Source organism: Scyliorhinus torazame, chromosome 13 (genome assembly GCF_047496885.1).
Source record: "Scyliorhinus torazame isolate Kashiwa2021f chromosome 13, sScyTor2.1, whole genome shotgun sequence".
NCBI classification, from domain to species: Eukaryota; Metazoa; Chordata; class Chondrichthyes; order Carcharhiniformes; family Scyliorhinidae; genus Scyliorhinus; species Scyliorhinus torazame.
The window spans coordinates 35,489,627-35,514,158 of NC_092719.1; the positions used below are offsets into that span (position 1 = coordinate 35,489,627).

The 24,532-nt window shown below is 47.0% G+C and overlaps 1 protein-coding gene across 3 annotated transcripts in view; it reads right to left on the reverse strand.

Moving 5' to 3' along the window:
* fam185a (family with sequence similarity 185 member A) overlaps positions 1-24,532 on the reverse strand; it is a 99,160-nt gene that overhangs the window by 20,906 nt on the left and 53,722 nt on the right. For all 3 annotated transcript variants that reach the window (XM_072471336.1, XM_072471335.1, XM_072471334.1), the window contains one exon: positions 2,201-2,242. In XM_072471336.1, coding sequence (XP_072327437.1) covers positions 2,201-2,242 — 42 coding nt within the window. The remainder of the gene's footprint in view (positions 1-2,200; positions 2,243-24,532) is intronic.

Here is a 24,532-nt window from a genome sequence, read left to right on the forward strand (position 1 = left end):
AGGACAGGTACAACACAGGCATCTACACGACAATGTTAAAAATTGCCCATGGGTGTCCTGTATACAAAAAGCAGGACAAAATCCAACCCGGCCAATTACTGCCCTATCAGTCTGCTCTCAATCATCGGTAAAGTTATGGAAAGCATTTGCCTAATAACCTGCTCACTGACGCTCAGTTTGGGTTCTGCCAGGATCACTTCGCTCCTGACCTCATTTCGACCTTGGTTCAAACATGGACAAAAAAGAGCTGAACTCCAGAGATGATGCGAGAATGAATGGCCTTGACTTCAAGGCAGCATTTGATCGAGTATGGCATGAAGGAGCCATAGCAAAACTGGAGTTAACTCTCCACTGGTTGAAGTCATACCTAGCACAAAGGATGATGGTTGTGGTTGTTGGAGGTCAGTAATTTCAGTCCCGGGGCATCACTGCAGGAGTTGCTCAGGGTAGTGTCCTAGGCCCAACCATTTTCAGCTGCTTCATCCTTCTTCCAACATAAGGTCAGATGTGGGGATATTTGCTGATGATTGCACAATTTTCAACTCCTCAGACACTGAAGCAGTCTACGTGCAAATGCAGAAAGATCTGGACAATATCCAGGCTTGGGCTGACAAGTGGCAAGTACCATCTCCAATATGAGAGAATCAAATCATCAGCCCATGACATTCAATGGCATTACCATCACTAAATCCCCCACTATCTTGGGGATTACTATCGACAATAAATTGAACTGGACTAGCCATATAAATACTGTGGCTACAAGAGCAGGTCAGAGATTAGGAATCCTGTGGCGAGTAACTCACCTCCTGACTCCGCAATGCCTGTCCAACACCTTCAAGTTACAAGTCAGGAAGGAGTGTGATGGAATGCTCTCCATTTGCCTGTATGAGTGCAACTCCAACAACATTCAAGAAGCTCAACACCATCCAGGACAATGCAGCCCATTTGATTGGCAGCTCTTCCACAAACATTCACTCCCTCCACCACTGACCATAGTAGCAGCAATGTGTGCTATCTACAAAATGCACTGCAAGAACTCGCTCCTTAGGCAGTACCTTGAAAATGAAAATCGCTTGTCACAAGTAGGCTTCAAATGAAGTTACTGTGAAAAGCCCCTAGTTGCCACCTTCCGGCGCCTGTTCAGGGAGGCTGCTACGGGAACCAAAACCACGGCTACTGCCATATAGAAGGACAAGGGCAGCAGATACATGCGAACACCATCACCTGGACATTCCACTCCAAGTCACTCACCATCCCGAGTTGGAAATATATCGCCGTTCCTTCACCGTCGCTCGGTCAAAATCCTGGAACACTCTTCCTAATAGCACAGTGGATGTACCTACACCACGTGGACTGCAGCAGTTCAAGATGGCAGCCCACCATCACCGTCCCAAGGACAATTAGGGATAGGCAACAATGCACATCCCACATTTTTTTTTTTTTTTTTTAAACAGTAACAATGGTGGATGAAAGTCCATACATTTATTTCCTTAACAATAAAGCTTTTATCTTATTGCTTTGTTAAAACAGGAGCGTATATGCCCTCTGCTATTTTAATGTAATGCATCACAATGCGTATGCAATTCGCACCACCCCTCAGATGAGTGCCCTTCTTCTTTGTCTGAGAGCATAAAATGCCTCACGTTTTACAGAACACTAGCATTACGGAAAGCATACAGCTTTGCTCATAAAGGACTCATTCTTTCTTAGGCCACAATTTCCTGACCCTGCCTGCTGTCAGAATCATCTATTTTTGCCTGGGCCAACAAAACTCCCGTGGCGTGTCCAGCCACAATGGGACTGGAAAGCCCCAGCCTTTGTCTTTTAAAATAGATAGTTTCTTAGAACGAGATACTTTTAGTAGCAAGTGTCATCTGGAACCACGAATAGCAGCCGTGCCTTTTTTCTTCGAGCATCTAATTTTCCCCCAACAAACTGACCGCTCCAGTAAATGTTCACTAACTCAATCAGAATTAAAGTTATGGTAGAACTACTCATATATAATAATAATAATCTTTTTATTGTCACAAGTATGAAGTTACTGTGAAAAGCCCCCAGTCGCCACATTCCGGTGCCGGGTAAGCCGGTACGGGAATTGAACCCGCGCTGCTGGCCTTGCTCTTCATTACAAACCAGCTGTCTAGTCCACTGAGCTAATATATAAACTTGAACTAATGAGAAAAGTGAGACGGTTTCTTACCTACTGTAACAGCACCGGCATCAGTCCGAATGGTAACATTTCCTGCATATAGAATACAAAAACATGTAATTAAAGGTCTTTGGAAGAAAACTTTTATCTTAGCAACAGCATGGGAATTTTGATGAGTAAAACAGAAAATGTGATAACTTGGATCTATAGAACCTCTGCTACATAGATTAACAATGCAAAGGCATTAAGGCTTGCCTTCTGAATACCCATTTTATTTCCAATCTTTTATTAGTAGTAAGACAAAGAGATAATCTTACAAGAAAGCTGTGCTTCAAATAGGTGACTCAAGAAACAGGTGTGATTTGTGGTTTAAAGGTTGCAAACTTCTATTCTAATGTCTAATTATTGATTGAAAACTATTAGTTTGTGTAAGATTATAAAGAAAGGCCTGTATCAATTTTGAATATTTTGTTCCATATTGGGAGAAATACTTGAACTAATTTTCTCTTGAAAACTTAAAAATAAACTATACCTACAAAAAAATGTTTCTTTGCTTGTTAACAGCTATGAGTACAGATCGAGGAAACTGATGACATGGCTAAAATTTGGTTAGGGCCTGTTTGAGGGGCCATTTTCATGACCTGTCTGTGCCTGTTCGCTCTGAGGTAAATAAACTTCATGCTGCCTCCTTTGAATAATTTCAACATCCAACCCAGCATGACCTGCTAGCTGGCTCTATGTTCAAAAAGGACGTAATAATGTGCGAGGTTATCAAGAGTTCCCCCTAGCCTCCAGCTCTAAAATCAATCTGTCCCCAAAGGGGAAACTGTGCTGGATAACAGGAAGAAGCGGAACACCAGGTAGACCGTTCATGGGTATGGAGCTGGAAAGCCTTAATCATGAAGGTGGACAGTATGGTCCAGGAATCCCTCAAGGAACATCTTCTGAAGGGATTGGGAGCATGTAGCCAGAAAGGTCAACATAAGGAATCTGGTCTAGAGAATCTGGCAGCTCTGTTAGAAGTTCAATAGCCATACCCAGGTAAACATGGCCAATGAATATATTGAAACTAATATTTCATACTTACCAAACCTTCAAGCTTTCAAGCCATTCAACCCACCACAGCCCATCATTCATTCAGCGATCCCCAGCACTCAGGACTAACATTTACATATGCCACTCCACAATGATGCCAACCCCACATCGCCTTTGCATGCCCCTAGCTATTCAGCTATGGCAGGCACAACATCCAAACACAGGGTAACACAATTACTGATATACTGCCCTCTCTTTTCCAGGACAAAGACCCACACCCAACAGAAGGGAGCAGCAATGGACTGGAAGGGGGGCCTCTCAGCACAGGGCTAAATCGCTGGCTTTGAAAGCAGACCAAAGCAGACCAGCAGCACGGTTCAATTCCCATACCAGCCTCCCCGAACAGGCGCCAGAATGTGGCGACTAGAGGCTTTTCACAGTAATGTCATTTGAAGCCTACTTGTGACAATAAGCGATTTTCATTTCATTTCATGCCTTCATTCACCGAGTCTGACAAATCATGGGGCTGGTTATGACATGTTGCCAAGACCATTTATGATTTACTGCCTTATAGTCTTCTTGACTCCCACATCACCCTCCATCTGCTATCTGGTACGATGTGCAAGCTGCAGCCAGGATGACCATGGCCCTATCCCACTCCCTCAACCCAAACCCCCCCCCCCCCCCCCTATTTTCATGCTTTCAGATGCGCAAGAACTGCTACCTATCCCGTTACAGCACAGAGCAGCTGCACTGGACCAATGAAGAAACAGTGTCACTCATGTTGACATTCACAACTCCAGCCAGCTCAGATACGAGCACTACCCATAAAACAAGATCATGTAGAAATGGGATTTGCATGCAGTGAGTCACCGGGCACAAGTGGACCGCAGTCAGGCCACAGGGTAGCAGACATTTAAGCTCATTAGAGGGTGAAATTGCATGTATGTTCCAAGGAAGTACACAAGAGGGTGCTGATGATGGTACAGGCCAAGATACTTGGTGCATTGGCAGACCTGCTGTAGAGTCTCCCACCATGGTCACGGAGCACAGAGTTTGGATCCATTGTGCACAGCTTTGAGCTCATCCTTTCCAGCATGAAAGTGGTGGTCAACTCCACGACAGCAGCTGTAGATCCAGTGTATTGCAGCATCCGCTTTCTTAGCTTTCGCTGCAGCACAGGCAGAGTGTTCAGCCATCATCCAACATACAAATTAGGAGCAGACTTGGCCATTCGACCCTTCCAAGCCTGCTCCACCATTTAATCAGATTATAGCTAATCTGACTGTATGTAACCTCCCGTCTATTTCCAGTACCCTTACACCCTTCGTTTATCATGAATCTATCAAAAGGTAAACATCCAAAGACTTCTGCTTCCATTGTCTTTTAAGAAGGGAGCTCCAAAGACTCTCTACCCTCAGAGAAAAACTTTGGTCTCATTGCTGTCCTAAATGGGTGACCTCGTATTTTTAAACTGTGACCCCAGTTCTACATTTGCCCACAAAAGTCAACGCCGGTCTCTCTCACAGTGCCTTGTATAACTGAAGTAACCTTCTTACTTTAATTCCCCTCGCAAACCTTCCTACTCACAATCATTGAAAACATTCTATTAACTTTCCTAATTATTTCCTGTACCTGCATGCTAGCCTTTTGCGATTCATGCACAAAGATATCTGGATCTCGCTGAGCCTCAGAACTTTGCAATTTCTCCCTATTTAGATTAAATGCTTTTATTCCTCCTGTCAAAATGGACAATTTCATATTTGCTCACATGGCTGCAAATTTCAATGCTCAAAGGAGCATGCAGGCCTCACAGCAATCCATCAATCTGTGCTCCACCATGTTTATGGGGATTTAGGAGGTTCTAGCCTGTAGAGTGGTAGCGGCATTGTGGAACACCAGCTTGCTGTCCTTTATCGGGATAACAGGATAACAATATTCATGGTTACATCATTGCCCTGCTGCAGGTGTTCTTGCTGTTGTCTCTCAGTCACCAGCCTTGACTGTTCCCAACCATGGTGAAGAGGTGCAGTCTGATGTTAGGGCCTCAAGACCCAGGCCTACTCCAGGTCAAGCAGCAAGGCCATCTGTAATTTACCCCAGTGAGAGTCAGCAGTCTTCCAGTACTAGAGCCATAGGCAGTGTGGTAACACTGCATAGAAAACACACATGGGCAGCCCCAAGACGACACAAAAGCATGAACCTAGTTCACCAGGATGAACAGTTCATTTCTGGTGTTGTTCAATCAAGATGTTGAGCACGATTTAAACAGATAAAAAAGAAATCTATATCCGGGGCTGGATTCTCCCAAAATAGGGCTATATCCCCACGCTAGCGTCAAAATGCTGGTGTTTCACTCTGGACTTTCCTTAAGAAAGTCCTGAGCGATTCTCCTACCTGCAGGGGGCTGGCAGGGCCCCGCAGTGCTTCTCGCAGCTCTGGCTGCAGACACGGGGCCCCACACTTCCGATTGGGAGCCCGCGCATTTCCGCGGCGGCCGCCCCGTGCGACATGGCGGACTCGCACCGCGGACCGTCATGCAGAATGTAGAATGGCAAAGAGATTTCTGGAAACTAGAGCCCGAGCTGGTGCACTTGGACAACCTGCCGAGAACAAGGGCCGAGGATGCCTCCTCCTCCAGTTGACGGTGGCCGGAGGTTCCTCCTAGCAGTAACTGCACCTTCATGTTCATGATGTTATGGGAGGATGTAGCAGACCACAACAAACTTGGACAACCGGTCCAGGATGCACTGGAGAAAATCATCTAAACAATCCAGGCATCAGAAGTGTTTCTTAAGCACATCAATGTTCTTTTCCCAAATGCTCATTGCAGCCCTCTGGTTGGATAGTGGAGGATCACACCATGAAGATAGCCTGTGTTCAGCTAATGCCACCCCTACACCATCACCTATCTTGGCAAAGTAATTTGCCTGTTCATCCTGTTGCTTCCAGTAGAGATAGAAAACAATGTATTTGACTCTTCTAGCACAGGTGACTTTTGTCACATCTCAGATGCATCGGTGGACGGTGTAAGGGACATTTTAGAAATATTGCTGCCCCCACAAATGCATAAAGGTTCGATATTTATAGCCCCAGTACAGATTGAAGGGGGCACAGAACGGTGTCACCTTCCTGTTGAATTAATCACCTCAGGTATAGCCCACATATCAAGTGATGTTAGGAGAAATGTTCTATGAGAAGCTAATGTGGTTACACCATTTAGGGAAAAGCCTCCCCCTCGCTCTTCACAGAGCTTCGTTTCCCTGTAGCCTTCATTCAATTTGGTCATGTTGCCACCCCAGATACACAGTAAGAGTGCCACTTGCCCCATGCCAGAAGCCACGACCTTCAAGGCTTTTGCAATGCATGCCCAATTTTGCAGTTACATTGTTTTATAAAACAATTTTTTATGCCTGCACTTCATTTCTGTCTGGAAAGTGCATCAGCTCAAAGGCATTAGAGAACGGAAATATGCATTTAATCTAAAATTATAGTTCTTACATTTGCAAGATGATTTTGTTTTGGTTCTGGCAAAAACCCAAAAACATTAAAACACCATAATTCTTGCAGGCTTTAGACTTCTGGTATTCTGAAATATTCTCAACAGAAGCTTTAATATTTAAAAAGCACTGGAAATCTTGTTGATGTACTTCACATGTTGATACAAGTGAAAATTCTACAAAATCATGTGTACATGGCAACTTCTAAACCTTGTAATTTCCAAAACAAAATTAATGGCCACTGCACTGGCTTGTTCCTTTCCTTTTTAAAGACATGCATGTGCTTAATTGCAAAGACCACAAGTAGCTATACCATGAATCATAATGGATTTCTTCAGAAGAAAATATGTTCGTCAACAGATGGAAATTTGGTTGAATGATTACAGCAGCCATTTTTTTAAAAATACTGTTATTATCTTAAATGATAGCAAAGACTAGCTAAAAATTTGCAAATTGTTTTGTCTTTATAAATACTGCCAGATTAGAAAAGGAAAGTTCAATGACTATGTAAAATATTGAAAAAGGGTCCTGCAGGGAAATTAAAGCTATGCATTGTGCCTCCAGAAACACATGATTTGCATTTGGGAGGTGCATGCAATAAAAAAAAAAAAAAAAAGAGCGTTGCATCTTTCTTATGCACCGCAAATGAATTTGAAAACAGTATTTTGAAAGATCTGCGTTAATACGAAATGCACAGGATGGGACTTCTGGTGGCGGCCATGGAGAGAGTGGTCGCACACAGGGCAGCTCTGGCTCAAAGGCGTGGATTTGAGCTCTTTTTGCCCAAAAATGAGCGCTGAAGATCCCCGCCGGGAGTGGCATGTCTGCTGGTTATCAGACTCGGCAGAAGAAGGTTAAAGACCTGGCCAAGGAGCTGGAAGACACCTGCGGCGCAGCAACAATTGGAAAGATGGCAGAGAGTTGTCGCATGTTGGAAAACTCCAGATGGAGCAGCTGATGCCGTTTATCAGAGAGGAATTCCGGCAACAATGAAAGGAGATGCAGGAAAAGCAATTGAAGCAGTTGCACCCCTGAAAGGCTCAATAGTGAGAGTCGAGAAGTGCTTAGAGGCACAGGGGTCACAGATCCGGGAGATGGGGAGGGTGATGTCTGACCATCATGATCGGGTGGTGGTATGGGAGGCAGAGGTGGGGCTCCTGGGGGACTTTTGCAAGTCGCTATGAGCAAAGGTAGGAGAGCAGAAGAACAGATCTAGAAGGCAGAACCAGCGTATCGTTAGCCTGCCTGAAGGTGTGGAAGGCACGAATGCTACGAGTTACATCTCGAGGATGCTGGGGTGGCTGGTGACGGAGGGAGTGTTTGACTAGGCCCCAGAGGTGGATAGAGCCCACAGGTTTCTAAGGCAGAATCCAAGAGCTGGGGAGCCGTTGCAGGTGGTGATTGTGAGGCTCCACATGTTTGTGGAGAAGGAACAGATCCTGCAGTGGGCCAGGGAGAAGGGAAACCATGAATGGAGGGGAATAAGGCCCGAATATATCAGGACACTGGAGCAGAGCTGCCGCAAAGGCTTGTTGGGTTCAAGAGGGCGGATCTTTATCGACAGTTTGAGGTTCTGTTTCCGGCAAACAGTGGGTGACTTTTGCAGGCCGGGAGTATTATTTTGAAACTCCAGAGGAGGCCAATGACTTTATTAGAGATCATAAACTGGGGGAGAACTGAACTTTGATGGGAGACGGAGGAGTTTCAACAACAGAGTTCAGAGGATGCGGGTAGTGTGGAGGCCGGAGGGTTTGTGGGGGGGGGGGGGGCGGGGGGGGGTTAGCTTCTTCTCAGGTGGGTTGATTTCATTGTGCCGATTATTTGTTAAGGGGCAATAGGTTTGTACGGGTGGACAGGTCAAGCCTCAAGTCAATAGGAAGGCTGCGGATGGCGAATGACCTGGGAGGGTTTATGGAAAGGGTGGGTATGGTGGACCCGTCGAGGTTTAAGAACCCGGGAGAGAGGGAGTACACCTTCTCGAATGTGTACAAAGTATACGCCTCAATTGATAGTTTTGTGGTGAGCCGAGGGGTGTTGGTGGGGGCAGAGTATGCGGGAATCGTGATCTCGGACCACGCACCGCACTGGCTGGAGGTTCGTCTTAGCTTGAGGCAGGAACAGAGGCTGGGATAGAGTCTAGACTCGGGGTGGTTAGCGGACAGGGGGTTCTGCGATAAGGTGCCGTCGGTGATTAAAGATACGTGGGGCTGAACGAAAATGGGGACGTATCAGTGGCCACATTCTGGGAGACATTGAATGTGGTAGTTCATGGAGAGATTATCACGTTCAAGGCGCACAGGGAGGAGGAGTATGGACGATTATTGGATGAGATAACCGAGGTGGAGAAATTTTATAGGGCCAATCCAGGGAGGGTGAGGAAGGGGATATGGAGCAGTTTCTGGATGGGCTGGAATTTGCATGGCTGGATGAGGAGAGGAGGCAGGTGCTAGAGGAGCCATTACGTTTGAGAGGTGAGGGAAAGCATAAGAGGGATGAAGTTTGGGAAGGCCCCGGGGCTATCCGGCAGAGTTTGAGATGGAGCTTGCGACGGAGTTGGCACCACATTTATTGGGTCGTTTAGCGAGGCGCTGGAGAAGGGGGAGCTGCCGAGACAATGAAATGAAAATCGCTTATTGTCACAAGTAGGCTTCAATTAAGTTACTGGGAAAAGCCCCTAGTCGACACATTCCGGCGCCTGTTCGGGGAGGCCGGTAGAGGAATCAAACCGTGCTGCTGGCCTGCTTTAAAAGCCAGCGATTTAGCTGAGTGCGCTAAACCAGCCCCGATGAAAAAAAAAATAGAACATAGAAATAGCAAGATCACAGTAAATTCAAAGAACAAAAAGCAAGAATGTGATACTATTTTGAGTGAACGCAAGAAGCATCTTAACATTCTTGTATCAGCTAAAAGAAATTGTGACAAGAGAACAAAGGATGGTGGTGCACAAAATTTTGACTGTTAAATTGAAATGCGACTTCATTACGTGAATTTGGAAAATGGACTAGAATGAAACGATGCCTACAAGTGATGAAAAAGGACAATTGCACGACTTAAATGAAACAGTCTTTTCTAAATTTTCTGGGCACCGTTGCTTCACAGCTCCAGGGTCCAAGGTTCGATTCCCAGCTTGAGTCACTGTCTGTATGGAGTCTGCACGTTCTCCTTGTGTCTGCGTGGGTTTCCTCCGGGCGCTCCGGTTTCCTCCCGCAAGTTCCGAAAGAAGTGCTGTTAGGTAATTTGGACATTCTGAATTCTCCTTCTGTGTACCCGGAAAGGTGCGGGAATGTGGCAACTAGAGGCTTTTCACAGCAACGTTATTGCAGTGTTAATGTAAGCCTAAGATTACTTTAGAATTGGAAACCAGAATAAAAAGCACAAGACTTGAGTTATGATAATGTCGCCATGTATAGAGTCTGAATGCTGTCTTTGTTTTGTTTAAATCATTCTAATTATATTTAATGACATATGTAATTGTGAACTAGTGGAACTGTAATGTGGTGTATGATGTAATACGTTGTGGGGTTAGATATTTATGATGCTAAGTTTGTGTAAATTGGATGTAACAACAGTGCAAAGAAATCTCCTTGATTATGAAGATTTTTCTTTAAAAGAGAGAGGTTTTTGAAAAACAAAGGCAGTTTTAAGGAATTCATATTTGTATTGGTAAACATTAGAAATAAGGTATAGTTTTTAAGTGAGATGAATTTAACGTTTCGGTGCCTGGAAGGGTAAAACCTATAATTAGATTCATGCTGGACAAGGGTGTTTTTAAAAAAAATGTGTGGGAGTTGGTTCAGTTCCACCTGTGTCTCTATTGTGCTGAGAGGGGGTTACAGTGTGAAGAGTAAATAGAAATAACTTGGTGCTTAGCAACAGGAGGCCACTTTCCAGAGGGAAGGGCTTTATTCTGGAAGCCAGAGCAGTTGGAGACAGGACACTGGAATGAACAGCTCTCAATTCTGTCAAGAAAAGCTATCCAGCACAAAGGAGTTGCAAAGATGCAAGCTTCCTGAGGGACAAAATGCAATCCAGGGAATTGGGACAGGAAGAATGTTTAAGACACCAAAAGTTAAGAGATCAGAGACCAAGGTATTGTTAAGAAGATTTCAAGGATGATTAAACAAAGTGTTCCGGGTTAAAGAGACAATTGCACTAGCGAGATTTAAAGTGGGGTAGCAGGCTTCAGAGGTAGATTAAACATTTGATGTCATTTTAATAGTCTGGGGATTAAGAATTAAAGTAATTCTGGACAGTGTGTACAGCCATCAAGAAACCCTAAAAGGCGTTGTTGTAAAATCGTGGAGTGGATAAAAACGTGTAGCTTGGAAAACCTGGAGTGAATTTCGGAATGCAAACCGTCAAGAGAAAGCATTAGTGTGCGACATGATGTTATAGCATACTTTTGGGAGTGGAGTTTGGAAACTCTCATGTTATAATTATCTGGGGGATTCGGAGGAGAAATTCACAGACACTAACTTGGGTTCAGAGTGGAGTGTGTGTATTTGACCATAGTCATCTTGTGTGCTTAAAAGGGACTTGTGTTAATGCAACCATTGTAGCTTAAGATGTACTTGGTAATCGATGTTAATCATTACATCTGTGTATTTGTTAAGCTAAGGGAGGAGTACAGGAGGATTGTATTCTAATCCAATTTTTCCATGTTCAATCAATTTGTTTTCCTTGTTGCTGAAACTAATTATTGGTCCGGTGACTCTCATCCTCCCAGTTTTATATTTAAAAAGTTAGTCTTTTAAACCAGGATTCCATTCTTGGATCTTCCCCATCCAGTTATATCAACCAAGATCATAGCAATCTTTATCAAAGTTAAACATAAGAGGCATAAGTGTGCATTGGTTGTGGCATATTGATGTGTTCTGGAAATTTAAATGACAGATTGGAAACTGAGGACAGTCAAGTGAATTCCATCGGTGCAGCACATTCGATGGCCCTCTTGTTCTGGTTTGGCTAATTGTAACATGTTATTGTTCACATGTGAGATGCACTTGTGCTCAGTAGATTGCAAAACCCTACAGTGGTCACCAGATCCCAGGAAGCAGCCGAGACAGAAATTCAGGGTTAGAGTCACCTTGGCTACTACAGGAATGTATGCTCAACTGGGCAGGTGGTCTTTTTTCAGGAGGTCAGAAATGCCAGAATCATGAACATCTGAGGCACTTGTGTTCAACTGTGTCCAGAAAACTGCTCTTCTGCCTGTTTATTTGTGTTGAGGGCATTGCCTTGTTGCTAATTTTCTCCTTGGTTCAATTGCTGTTTTATTACCTTTGCTCTCGAGTCGCCAGGTATCTTTATGATACTGCCACGAGGTTCAAGTCAGAGTACTGATCAATAATCCAATACACCGATTAGTAAGGTTTAAATCAAAGCACATTTATTATACACAGTAATCGCTACTCATGCACAAATTCTACGTCTAAGCTACTTCTACAACTAACAGGCCTATACTTAACTTCGGACTGGCCCACCAGGTCAGGGGAACAAATGGCCTTTCGTTCGGGTTCTGAGTCTGCGGGATTCGAAGTTGGTACGGATTGGTAGCTAGGAGCGCCAATCTCGTAGCGAGCGTTGAATTAAGACTTACGAGTTTGATGATCACTGGAGTCACTGCACCGGTCACGGTCAATGTTGGTTTGTTGTTGCTGGGTGACCCGGGCAGGAAGAAGAGCGTGAAGAGAGCGAAGAGGTGGAGAAGAAGAGAGCGATTTGAATTTGGGGCTCAATTCTTACAGTCCCCAGGGGCTTCCCGCCTTTCAGGGCGGACCCTGTACCTGGTCCCAAGTGATTGGACTTTGTCCCAATCGCTTGGTTCGATTTTCTCCAATGCTGGAACGCTTCCCTGATCGATGGGTGGTCTTGAGGTGCTCGTTCATCTCCTTTTGTGTAGGCTCCTGCTGGCGCCAAAGAGTCTGGTTTTGCTTTGTGTGTCTAAATGTTGCTTATTGTTCCCGGGGATTGCTCATTAGTATGCAGGTGGCTGTTGTTTTGTTATGCTGATGGTTGCTGGTAACGATATTGTCTGGCCTTTCCAGAGGTAAATACACAGCCAACCTGCAGCTGCTGGTTTTTGTCTTGTTGGCTGACTTTCCTATCAGCCTTTGCCGTTCGCCATTTTGAATCGGGAGTGGGCCATTTTAAGTGGCTACAGCCTCCTGTGAGCTGATGTTCAGCCCCTCTCCCTCGTGTAGTGATAGGTAGCTGGGGGAAATGTAGTTGCTGCTTGGGAAGGGGGGGTGGACAAAGTGTGTGTGAACGCAACAACGGTTAAAAAAACCATGAACAAAAAGCTGCAGCAGTTGCAAGAGACACTTAGCGGGTTAGGCAAAGACAAACATGGGGTTTATGTTTCGGGTCAGGATCCTTCATCATCAGAACTATAACTCAACTTTGTTTCTCTCTCCTCAGATGCTGCCTGACCGATTGTTTCCAACATTTTGTGCAGAGCCTTGGTGAGAACACAAATAGATTACTGATTATTTGATCTCTTTACCTCTATACTGGACATAGAGAGGGAGTGCAATAATCCCTGGGCTGGTGGGATTATCAGGTGAGGAAGATGGAGAGAATGTCCGAACTCTCTTGTGTTTAGAAGAAAGAGCAGTGATCTCATTGAAGATTACAAAATTCTGAGCTCAACAGGGTAGATGCAGGAAGGTTGCCCTGATTGGAGTGGGAGTTGGTGGGGGAGGAACCAGTGAACACTTACATAAGAGGCAGGCCATTCAGGACCAAGATACGGAGGAATTTCTTCAGTCAGAGGGTGGTAAATTCTCGATCCTCAGTGGCTCATAGTATGCTCAAAGCACAGCTCGATAACTTTCTTGGTATCAATGACACTAAAGGATACAGGGATAGTGTGGGAAGTTGGCATTAAGGCAGATCAACCATAACCTTGTTAAATGGCGAGCAGGCTTGAGGAGCCAAATGGCTAATTCCTAATTCTACATTCCTATGTTTTCTGTTTTTAAATTAAAGATTAAGCATGACCAGATTAACACCATACAAATTTCTCCCACATCCTCATCTGAGGGCACAGCTGAAGACATTCAAACAAAGCATAAGAATAAGAGTGCAAATTTAATAATAATATTTTTATTGTCACAAGTAGGCTTACATTAACACTGCAATGAAGTTACGATGAAAAGCCCCCAGTCACCACATTCCGGCACCTGTTTGGATACACAGAGGGAGAATTCAGAATGTCCAAATTACCCAACAGCACGTCTCTCGGGACTTGTGACTCGCAGACACAGGGAGAACGTGCAGACTCTGCACAATGGCCCAAACCGGGAATCGAACCTGGCACCCTGGTGCTGTGAAGCCATAGTGCTAACCACTATGCTACCCTGCTGCCCATTTCAAAGTTGCAAATCTGGTACTAAATTATTGCAAACATTAATTTTTTTTTTTTTTGCGATCACATTAGATATACTGCAATAACAATCCCTGCGAGGAATTAATTTGTTGGAGTCTCTCAATTTCATGAATGCACTTTCAAAATGTTTACGTCATGCTACAATGCATTATCCAAGTAACTCTTTAATACGCAAGTCAAGGAGCTAGGTTTCAAAATAAGAACTCCAGAAAACCAGGCCTCATTACACTGAGCAGCAGAATGGGTGGTTGCATCCAGCTGTGACAAATAGTAACTGATTCACACAATAAAAGAGGCAGATAGGAGAACGCGGAGGACAAATGCTTAAAAAGGTTCGCCCAACTCAGACACCTCACAATCCAGGGTCAACATGCATGCAATCTACTGAATTTCTTATGAAAGTGTTTGCTATAACTGACATCCGCGGAGAAGATCCACAGTGTGAAGGGACTTACGGTAGTTCTTGACAAGCTGGAAAACAAATTGCTATGTTATCAGTAAATCTTGCAAGCAAGATTCTACCTTTTCAGAATAGTTGAATGGGCAATGTTCCTTTGCATTATCCTTCAAAACCAAAAAGACCGGTGCTTCTGCCAAAACCTCAGCAAAAACACAGATTCTGGGCATGAATGGGATGTTTATCATATTGACACACAATGTTAATGAACTTGATGTCAAATAAAGCTTTTGAATTCCAATTGAAAATGCTTTGGGGCTAAAATGTGCCATATAAAACTTGCCAATTTGACCAAATAACGTTAACACTGGAATCTTGCAGAATATCACTAATAATGAAACTCTCATCTCAAATGTGTCACTAGTTCAGTCTGAATGATTAACCAAAGAATTCTTGAGGTGCAGAATGAGACCATTTGGCCCATCGAGTCAGCACTAACCCTCTGAAAGAGCACCCTACCTAGGCCCACTCCCCACCCTATCCCGAAATCTCACCTAACCTACACATCCTTGGACTGTGTGAGGAAACCGGAGCACCCGGGAGGAAACCCACGCAGACACGGGAGAAAGTGAAAACTCCACACTGTCACCCAAGGCTGGACTTGACCGTGGACCCCTGGTGGTGTGAGGCAGCAGTGCTAACCACTGTCACCCTCGAGAGTAAAGTGTAAATTTGCTCTTTTCCAAATTATGTAGCTGGAGTTACAAAGTTAGTTTCCTGTAAGACAAGAACCAAAGTGGCCCTTTTAGCTGCGACAACAGCATTGAATTTTCTTCCTCTATCCAAACCCCAGAAACCCCATGAGGCAGAATGTCTTTGATAGAACAGAAAATAATAGAGTTCAACAACTTCCAACAGTGAACTTGCAACTCCACTCCATCTCCACCTCTCCCGCCACCCCAAGATGCTGACCGACCTTTTATCTTAGAGTCCTGGAGAGATGCTAGCTGCACCAGGAATCTACATTTCTGCCTCACCTGCAGAGTGTTTAACCCCTTGGATTCTGAGCAACATTCTCCTCCATCGTGTCAATAATTCTGGCCTTGTGTTGCCGGTTTAGTAGCAAAATAGTACCAACACTACTTCCATCCATTTCTGGTTAGGTGCATTCCAAATGCCACCTTGGTTAGGGCTATTAGCACAGGTGCCATGTGCTCACAGAACTCTACGAACTCTGGGAACCAGACCTGCAGTCTCAGCGCAGGATAATGGAAGCATGCCAGGTGCCACGAAGCTGACTGTCATCGGATCCTTCCAGGCTGTAACAAATGCAGAGCCCAATTTACTATTATTGGGCAGCGAATGATGGGAAGGTGTGGGGTGGGGTTCAAGAGACAGTTTGGGATTGGTGCTGCAGGCTTTGGTGAAGGCCTCATTTCCGTTCTCCTGAGGGACATACTCGGGTAACCCGGTGGTGGCTGCCACATTGAAGGTATAGAGACATTTTCGGCAGCACGAGTCAAAGTTGGTGCCGATTTGGGCAAACCAGATGTTCAAATCAGCAAGATTAGATGCTGGGAGGTCAAGAGGGTGGAAGGAATGAGGGATAGGTTTTTTTAAAAATATATCTATTCAGATTTTGAACGATTTTCAATAAAATACTCCAACCAGAAAAAAAAAGAATAAAGCACAAAACAAGCAAAAATGATACACGAGCTTTCCAACAAAATACAATAACCCCCTTTAACAAATAAACCAGTAAGGAAAACGCCCACTCTAACCTAAACAAAACAGAAAAAAACAAACGCCCCCCCCCCCCCGGGTTGCTGCTGGTGTTGACCTCCACCTAACGTTCCGCAAGAAAGTCTAGGAACGGTTGCCACCTCCTGGAGAACCCCGGCACAGACCCTCGCAAGGCAAACTTTATCCTTTCCAGCTTGATGAACCCTGCCTTATCGTTAATCCAAGCTTCCACGCTTGGGGGCTTCGCATCCCTCCACACGAGTAGGATCCTCCGCCAGGCTACCAGGAACGCAAAGGCCAGAACACCGGCCTCTTTCGGCTCCTGCACTCCCGGCTCGCCCAATACCCCAAATAATGCTATCCCCCAGCTCGGCTTGACCCGGGTGTTCACCACTTTGGACATAGTCCTCGCAAAGCCCCTCCAGAAACCCTCCAGCGCTGGCCATGTCCAGAACATGTGGGTGAGATTTGCTGGGCTCCCAGAGCACCTCACACACCTGTCCTCCACCCCAAAAAACCTACTCATCCTCGCCCCTGTCATATGCGCCCGATGGACAACTTTGAACTGTATTAGGCTGAGCCTGGCGCAAGAGGAGGAAGAATTAACCCTACTCCGGGCATCAGCCCACAGATCTTCATCCAGCCCCTCCCCAGCTCCTCCTCCCACTTACCCTATAACTCCTCCACCGAGGCCTCCTCCGCCTCCTGCAGTTCCTGATAGATCGCAGAGACCTTGCCTTCTCCGACCCATACACCCAAAATCACCCTGTCTTGAATCCTCCCTGCTGGGGGCAACGGAAATTCCCTCACATGCCGTCTCACAAACGCCCTCACTTGCATGTACCTAAAAGCATTCCCTGGAGGCAACCCAAATTTCTCCTCTAGCGCCCCTAGGCTCACAAAAGTCCCATTGATGAATAGGTCTCCCATTCTTTTAATCCCAGCCCGATGCCAGCTTAGAAACCCCCCATCCATCCTACCCGGAATGAATCTGTGGTTCTCTCGTATCGGGGACCAGACCAAGGCCCCCACCTCGCCTCTATGTCGCCTCCACTGCCCCCAGATCTTCAGAGTCGCCGCCACCACCGGACTCGTGGTGTACCTTGTCGCCAGAAGCGGCAACGGTGCCGTCACCAGTGCCCCCAGACTCGTACCCACAAGACGCCACCTCTAGCCTCTTCCCCGCCTCCCCCTCCCCCTCCATTACCCACTTACGGATCATCGCCACATTAGCTACCCAATAATAGCCACAGATTCGGCAGGGCCAGCCCCCCCCCCCCCCCCCCCTGTCCCTGCTACGCTCTAAAAACACCCTCTTCGCCCTCGGGGTCTTATTCGCCCATACGAACCCCATAATACTCCTGCTTACCAGTTTAAAAAAAGCCTTGGGGATTAGGATGAGCAGGCACTGGAACACAAACAGGAACCTCGGGAGGACAGTCATCTTGACCGACTGCACCCTACCTGCCAGGGAGAGTGGCAGCATATCCCACCTCTTGAAGTCCTCCTCCATTTGTTCCACCAACCGTGTCAAATTGAGCTTGTGCAGGGCCGCCCAGCTCCTAGCTACCTGGATCCCCAGGTATAGGAAGCTCCTCTCCGTCCTCTTCAGCGGCAGCTCGTCTATCCCCCTTCCCTGGTCCCGTGCATGCACCACAAAGAGCTCACTCTTCCCCACATTGAGCTTAAAGCCCGAGAAGTCCCCAAACTCCCTAAGGATCCGCATAACCTCCGCCATCAGGAATGTTATATGCTGATGAACAACAGGTCATCAGCATATAACGGCACCCGGTGTTCCTACCCCCCACCCCAGACCAATCCCGTCCAGTTCCTAGACTCCCTCAGTACCATGGCCAGCAGCTCAATTGCCAGTGCAAACAACGAGGGGGATAAGGGACACACCTGCCTCGTCCCACAGGGTGATTTTGGGTGTATGGGTCGGAGAAGGCAAGGTCTCGGCGATCTATCAGGAACTGCAGGAGGTGGAGGCTTCGGTGGAGGAGTTAAAGAGTAAGTGGGAGGAGGAGCTTTGGGGGGGGGGGGGGGGGGGGGGGGGGGAAAGAGCTGGATGAACATAGAACATTACAGCGCAGTACAGGCCCTTCGGCCCTCGATGTTGCGCCGACCTGTGAAACCACGCTAAAGCCCATCTACACTATTCCTTTATTGTCCATATGTCTATCCAATGACCATTTGAATGCTCTTAGTGTTGGCGAGTCCACTACTGTTGCAGGCAGGGCATTCCACGCCCTTACTACTCACTGAGTAAAGAACTTACCTCGAACATCTGTCCTATCTATCTCCCCTCAATTTAAAGCTATGTCCCCTCGTGCTAGACATCACCATCCGAGGAAAAAGGCTCGCACTGTCCACCTTACCCAATCCTCTGATCATCTTGTATGCCTCAATTAAGTCACCTCTTAACCTTCTTCTCTCTAACAAAAACAGCCTCAAGTCCCTCAGCCTTTCTCATAAGATCTTCCCTCCATACCAGGCAACATTCTGGTAAATCTCCTCTGCACCCTTTCCAATGCTTCCACATCCTTCCTCTAATGCGGCGACGAGATACTCCAAATGCGGCCGCACCAGAGTTTTGTACAGCTGCAACATGACCTCATGGCTTCGAAACTCAATCCCTCTACCAATAAAAGCAAAGATGTGGAGATGCCGGCGTTGGACTGGGGTGAGCACAGTAAGAAGCTTTACAACACCAGGTTAAAGTCCAACAGGTTTGTTTCGATGTCACCAGCTTTCGGAGCACTGCTCCTTCCTCAGGTGAGGAATAAAAGCTAACACACCGTACGCCTTCTTAACAACCCTCTCCCTGGGTGGCAACTTTCAGGGATCTATGTACATGGACACCGAGATCTCTCTGCTCATCCACACTGCCAAGAATCTTACCATTAGCCCAGTACTCGGTCTTCCTGTTATTCCTTCCAAAATAAATCACCTCACACTTTTCTGCATTAAACTCCATTTGCCACCTCAGCCCAGCGCTGCAGCTTATCTATGTCCCTCTGTAACCTGCAACATCCTTCTGCACTGTCCAAAACTCCACCGACTTCAGTGTCATCTGCAAATTTACTCACCCATCCTTCTACGTCCTCCTCCAGGTCATTTATAAAAATGACAAACAGCAGTGGCCCCAAAACAGATCCTTGTGGTACACCACTAGTAACTGGACTCCAGTCTGAACATTTCCCATCAACCACCACCCTTTGTCTTCTTCAAGCTAGCCAATTTCTGATCCAAACTGCTAAATCACCCTGAATCCCATGCCTCCGTATTTTCTGCCGTAGCCTACCGTGGGGAACCTGACCAAACGCTTTACTGAAATCCATATGCACCACATCAACTGCTTTACCCTCATCCACCTGTTTGGTCACCTTCTCAAAGAACTCATTAAGGTTTGTGAGGCACGACCTACCCTTCACAAAACCATGTTGACTATCTCTAATCAAAGTATTCCTTTCTAGATTATTATACATCCTATCTCTTATAAACCTTTCCAAGACTTTGCCCACAACAGAAGTAAGGCTCACTGGTCTATAGTTACCGGGGTTGTCTCTACTCCCCTTCTTGAACAAGGGGACACCATTTGCTATCCTCCAGTCTTCTGGCACTATACCTGTAAACAAAGATGACTTAAAGATCAAAGCCAAAGGCTCAGCAATCTCCTCCCTAGCTTCCTAGAGAATTCTGGGATGCATCCCATCAGGCCCAGGGGGAATTATTTATTTTCACACTTTCCAGAATTGCTAACACCTCCTTATGAACCTCAAGCCCTTCTAGTCTAGTAGCCCGAATCCCAGTATTCTCCTTGACAACATGTCTTTTTCCTGTGTGAATACTGACGAAAGATATTCATTTAGCACCTCTCCTATCTACTCGGACTTCAAGCACAACTTCCCACTACGGTCCTTGACTGGCCCTACTCTTACCCTAGTCATTCGTTTATTCCTGACATATCTATAGAAAGCTTTAGGGTTATCCTTGATCCTACCTGCCAAAGACTTCTCATGTCCCCTCCTGGCTCTTCTTAGCTCTCTCTTTAGGTCCTTCCTAGCTAACTTGTAACTCTCGAGTGCCCTAACTGAACCTTCACATCTCATCTTTACATAAGCCTCCTTCTTCCTCTTGACAAGTGTTTCGACTGCTTTAGTAAACCACGGTTCCCTTGCTCGACCACTTCCTCCCTGCCTGACAGGTACATACTTATCAAGGACACGCAGTAGCTGTTCCTTGAACAAGCTCCACATTTCCATTGTGCCCATCCCCTGCAGTTTTCCTCTCCATCCGATGCATCCTAAGTCTTGCCTCATCGCATCATAATTGCCTTTCCCCCAGATATAACTCTTGCCCCGCCTATCCCTATCCCTTTCCATCACTAAAGTAAACGTAATCGAATTGTGGTCACTATCAGCAAAGTGCTCATCTACCTCCAAATCTAACCTGTCCTGGTTCATTACCCAGTACCAAATCCAATATGGCCTCGCCTCTCGTTGGCCTATCTACATACGGTGTCAGGAAACCCTCCTGCACACATTGGACAAAAATGGACCCATCTAAAGCACTCGAACCATAGCGTTTCCAGTCAATATTTGGAAAGTTATAGTCCCCCATAACAACTACCCTGTTGCTTTTGCTCCTATCCAGAATCATCTTTGCAATCCTTTCCTCTACATCTCTGGAACTTTTCCGAGGCCTATAGAAAACCCCTAACAGGGTGACCTCTCCTTTCCTGTTTCTAACCACAGCCCATACTACCTCAGTAGACGAGTCCTCATCAAACGTCCTTTCTGCCACCGTAATACTGTTCTTGACTAACAATGCTACCCCTTCCCCTCTTTTACCACCTTCCCTGAGCTTACGGAAATATCTAAACCCCGGCACCTGCAACAACCATCCCTGTCCCTGCTCTATCCATGTCTCCGAAATGGCCACAACATCGAAGTCCCAGATACCAACACATGCCAAAAGTTCACCCATCTTATTCCGGATGCTCCTGGTATTGAAGAAGACACACTTTAAACCACCTTCCTGCCTGCCGGTACACTCCTGCAACTTTGAAACCTTACTCATGACCTCCCTACTTTCAACTTCCTGTATAAACCTACAATTCAGGTTCCCAAGCCACTGCTGAACTAGTTTAAACCCTCCCGAAGAGCATTAGCAAATTTCCCCCCCAGGATATTGGTACTCCTCTGGTCCAGGTGTAGACCATCCTGTTTGTAGAGGTCCCACCAACCCCAGAATGAGCCCCAATTATCCAGAAATCTGAAACCCTCCCTCCTGCACCATCCCTGTAGCCACGTGTTCAACTCCTCTCTCTCCCTATTCCTCGTCTCGCTATCACGTGGCACGGGTAACAACCCAGAGATAACTCGGTTTGTCCTAGATCTAAGTTTCCACCTTAACTCCCTGAATTCCTGCCTTACATCCCTATCCCTTTTCCTACCTATGTCGTTGGTACCTATGTGGACCATGACTTGGGGCTGCTCCCCTCCCCCTTAAGGATCCCGAAAACACGATCCGAGACATCACGCATCCTGGCATCTGGGAGGCAACACACCAACCGAGAGTCTCTCTCGTTCCCACAGAATCTCCTATCGATCCTCCTAACTATGGAGTCTCCAATCACTAATGCTCTACTCCTCTCCCCCCTTCCCTTCTGAGCAACAGGGACAGACTCTGTGCCAGAGACCTGTACCCCATGGCTTACCCCTGGTAAGTCCCCCCCCCCCCAAACAGTATCCAAAGTGATATACTTGTTACTAAGGGAACGACCACAGGGGATCCCTGCTTCCTCCCAGCCCCTCTCACGGTCACCCATCTATCTTTATTCTTCGGAGTAATTACATCCCTGAAGCTTCTATCTATGACCACCTCTGCCTCCCGAATGATCCGAAGTTCATCTAGCTCCAGTTCTCTAACGCTGTTTCTGAGGAGCTGGACATGGGTGCACTTCCCACAGATGAAATCAGCAGGGACACTGACAGCGTCCCTCACCTCAAACATTCAGCAGGAGATCTGAAGATCTGTGGGCTGATGCCCGGAGTAGGGTTAATTCTTCCTCCTCTTGCGCCAGGCTCAGCCTAATACAGTTCAAAGTTGTCCATAGGGCGCATATAACAGGGGCGAGGATGAGTAGGTTTCTTGGGGTAGAGGACAGGTGTGTGAGGTGCTCGGGGAGCCCAGCAAATCACACCCACATGTTCTGGACATGCCCGGCACCGGAGGGGTTCTGGAGGGGCTTTGCGAGGACTATGTCCAAAGTGGTGAACACCCAGGTCAAGCAGAGCTGGGGGATGGCATTATTTGGGGTAGCGGACGAGCCGGGAGTGCAGGAGCCGAAAGAGGCCGGTGTTCTGGAGTACAACCTAAAGTACTCCGACCTCCGCCGATTCGTAGCCACACTCGCCACTGGGGTCCTATATAACAGCCTGACCCATCTTATGAACCCTTCCCCGAACCAAACCTCCCAAGCACTTCCCAGAGATACTCCCACTCCACCCGATCAAAGGCCTTCTCCGCGTCCATAGCCACCGCTACCTCCACTTCCCCCTCCACCAAGGGCATCATGATCACATTTAAGAGCCTCCGCACATTCGTGTTTAACTGCCTGCCCTTCACAAACCCCGCCTGGTCCTCATGGATCACCCCCGGGACACAGTCCTCAATCCTCTTAGCCAGCACCTTCGCCAGCAACTTAGCGTCTACATTGAGGAGTGAAATCGGGCCTATACGATCCACATTGCAATGGATCCTTATCCCGCTTCAAAATCAACGAGATCAGCGCCCAGGACATTGTCGGGGATGGGGTCCCCTCCTCCCTCGCCTCATTAAAAGTTCTCACCAGCAACGGGCCCAGCAGGTCATACTTTCTGTAAAATTCAACCGGGAACAATTCCGGTCCCAGGCCCTTCCCCGCCTGCATGCTCTCCAATCCTTTAACCAGCTCCTCCAGCCTAATCGGCGCCCCCGAAACCAGCCACCTGCTCCTCCCCACCCTCGGGAACCTCAGTTGGTCCAAGAATCGCCGCATTTCCCCCCCCCCCCCCGGGGCTCAGACCACACAGATCCCCATAGAAGTCCCTAATTACCGTGTTTATTCTCACCGCACTCCGCACCGTATTCCCCCCTCTATCTCTAATTCCACCAATCTCCCTCGCTGCCTCCCTCTTACAAAGCTGATGTGCCAGCATCCATCTCGCCATCTCCCCATACTTATATACCGCCCCCTGCATTTTCCTCCACTGCGCCTCTGCTTTTCCAGTGGTCAATAGATCAAATTCCATTTGGAGGTTTCGTCGCTCCCTAAGCAGCCCCTCCTCGAGGGCCTCTGCATAGCTCCTGTCCACCCTTAATATCTCCCTCACCACTCTCTCCCTCTCCTCTCCCTATGGGCTCTAATGGAAATTAGCTCTCCCCTAACCACCACCTTCAGAGCCTCCCAGACTACCTCCACCTGCACCTCCCCATTGTCGTTGGCCTCCATGTATCTTTGAATACACCCCCGGATCCACCCGCACACCTCATCTGCCAACAGTCCCACATCGAGGCGCCACAACGGGCGCTGGTCCCTCTCCTGCCCCAGCTCCAGCTCCACCCAATGCAGGGCGTGATCAGAGATGGCTATAGCCGAATATTCCGTTCCCCCCACTTTCGGGATTATGCCCTACTCATTATAAAGAAATCTATCCGGGAATAGGCTTTATGGACGTGGGAGAAAAAAGAAAATTCTCTGGCCACCGGCCTGGCAAACCTCCACGGATTTACTCCCCCCATCTGGTCCATAAACCCCATCTGGTCCATAAACCGAGGGAAGGTTTGCGAGCTTGGAGGAGTTTCAGAGACATTTAGGCTCTCGCAGTCAGAAACCCTTGGGTATATACAGGCTCTTGACTTTGCGAGGAAGACTTTTCCGACATTTCTGGGAGTGCCGCCATCGATGGTGATGGAGGAGGAGGAGTGGAATACTTGAGAATTTACCGAATGAATGTTGAAGGAGGATACCGCGTCACTGGAGGGGGTTACAATTAAGTGGGAAGAGTTGGGGGCAGAATTGGAAGACTGCTTTGTACACGAAACTTGGGCTTACATGGTTAAAGGTAATACATAGGGTGCACCCAACGAGGTCGAGGGTGAGTGGAGAAAGTGTGAGCATTGTGGGAGGGACCCAGCCAACCACATACATATATTCTAGTCATCTCCTGAGCTGCAGGGGCTGTGAGTCTCCTTCTTCAGCACCAAGTTGACAACTCTAAAAACAGATTTGGAGACCAGGCCCCTAGGGGCTAGATTCAGGGTGTCAGGCC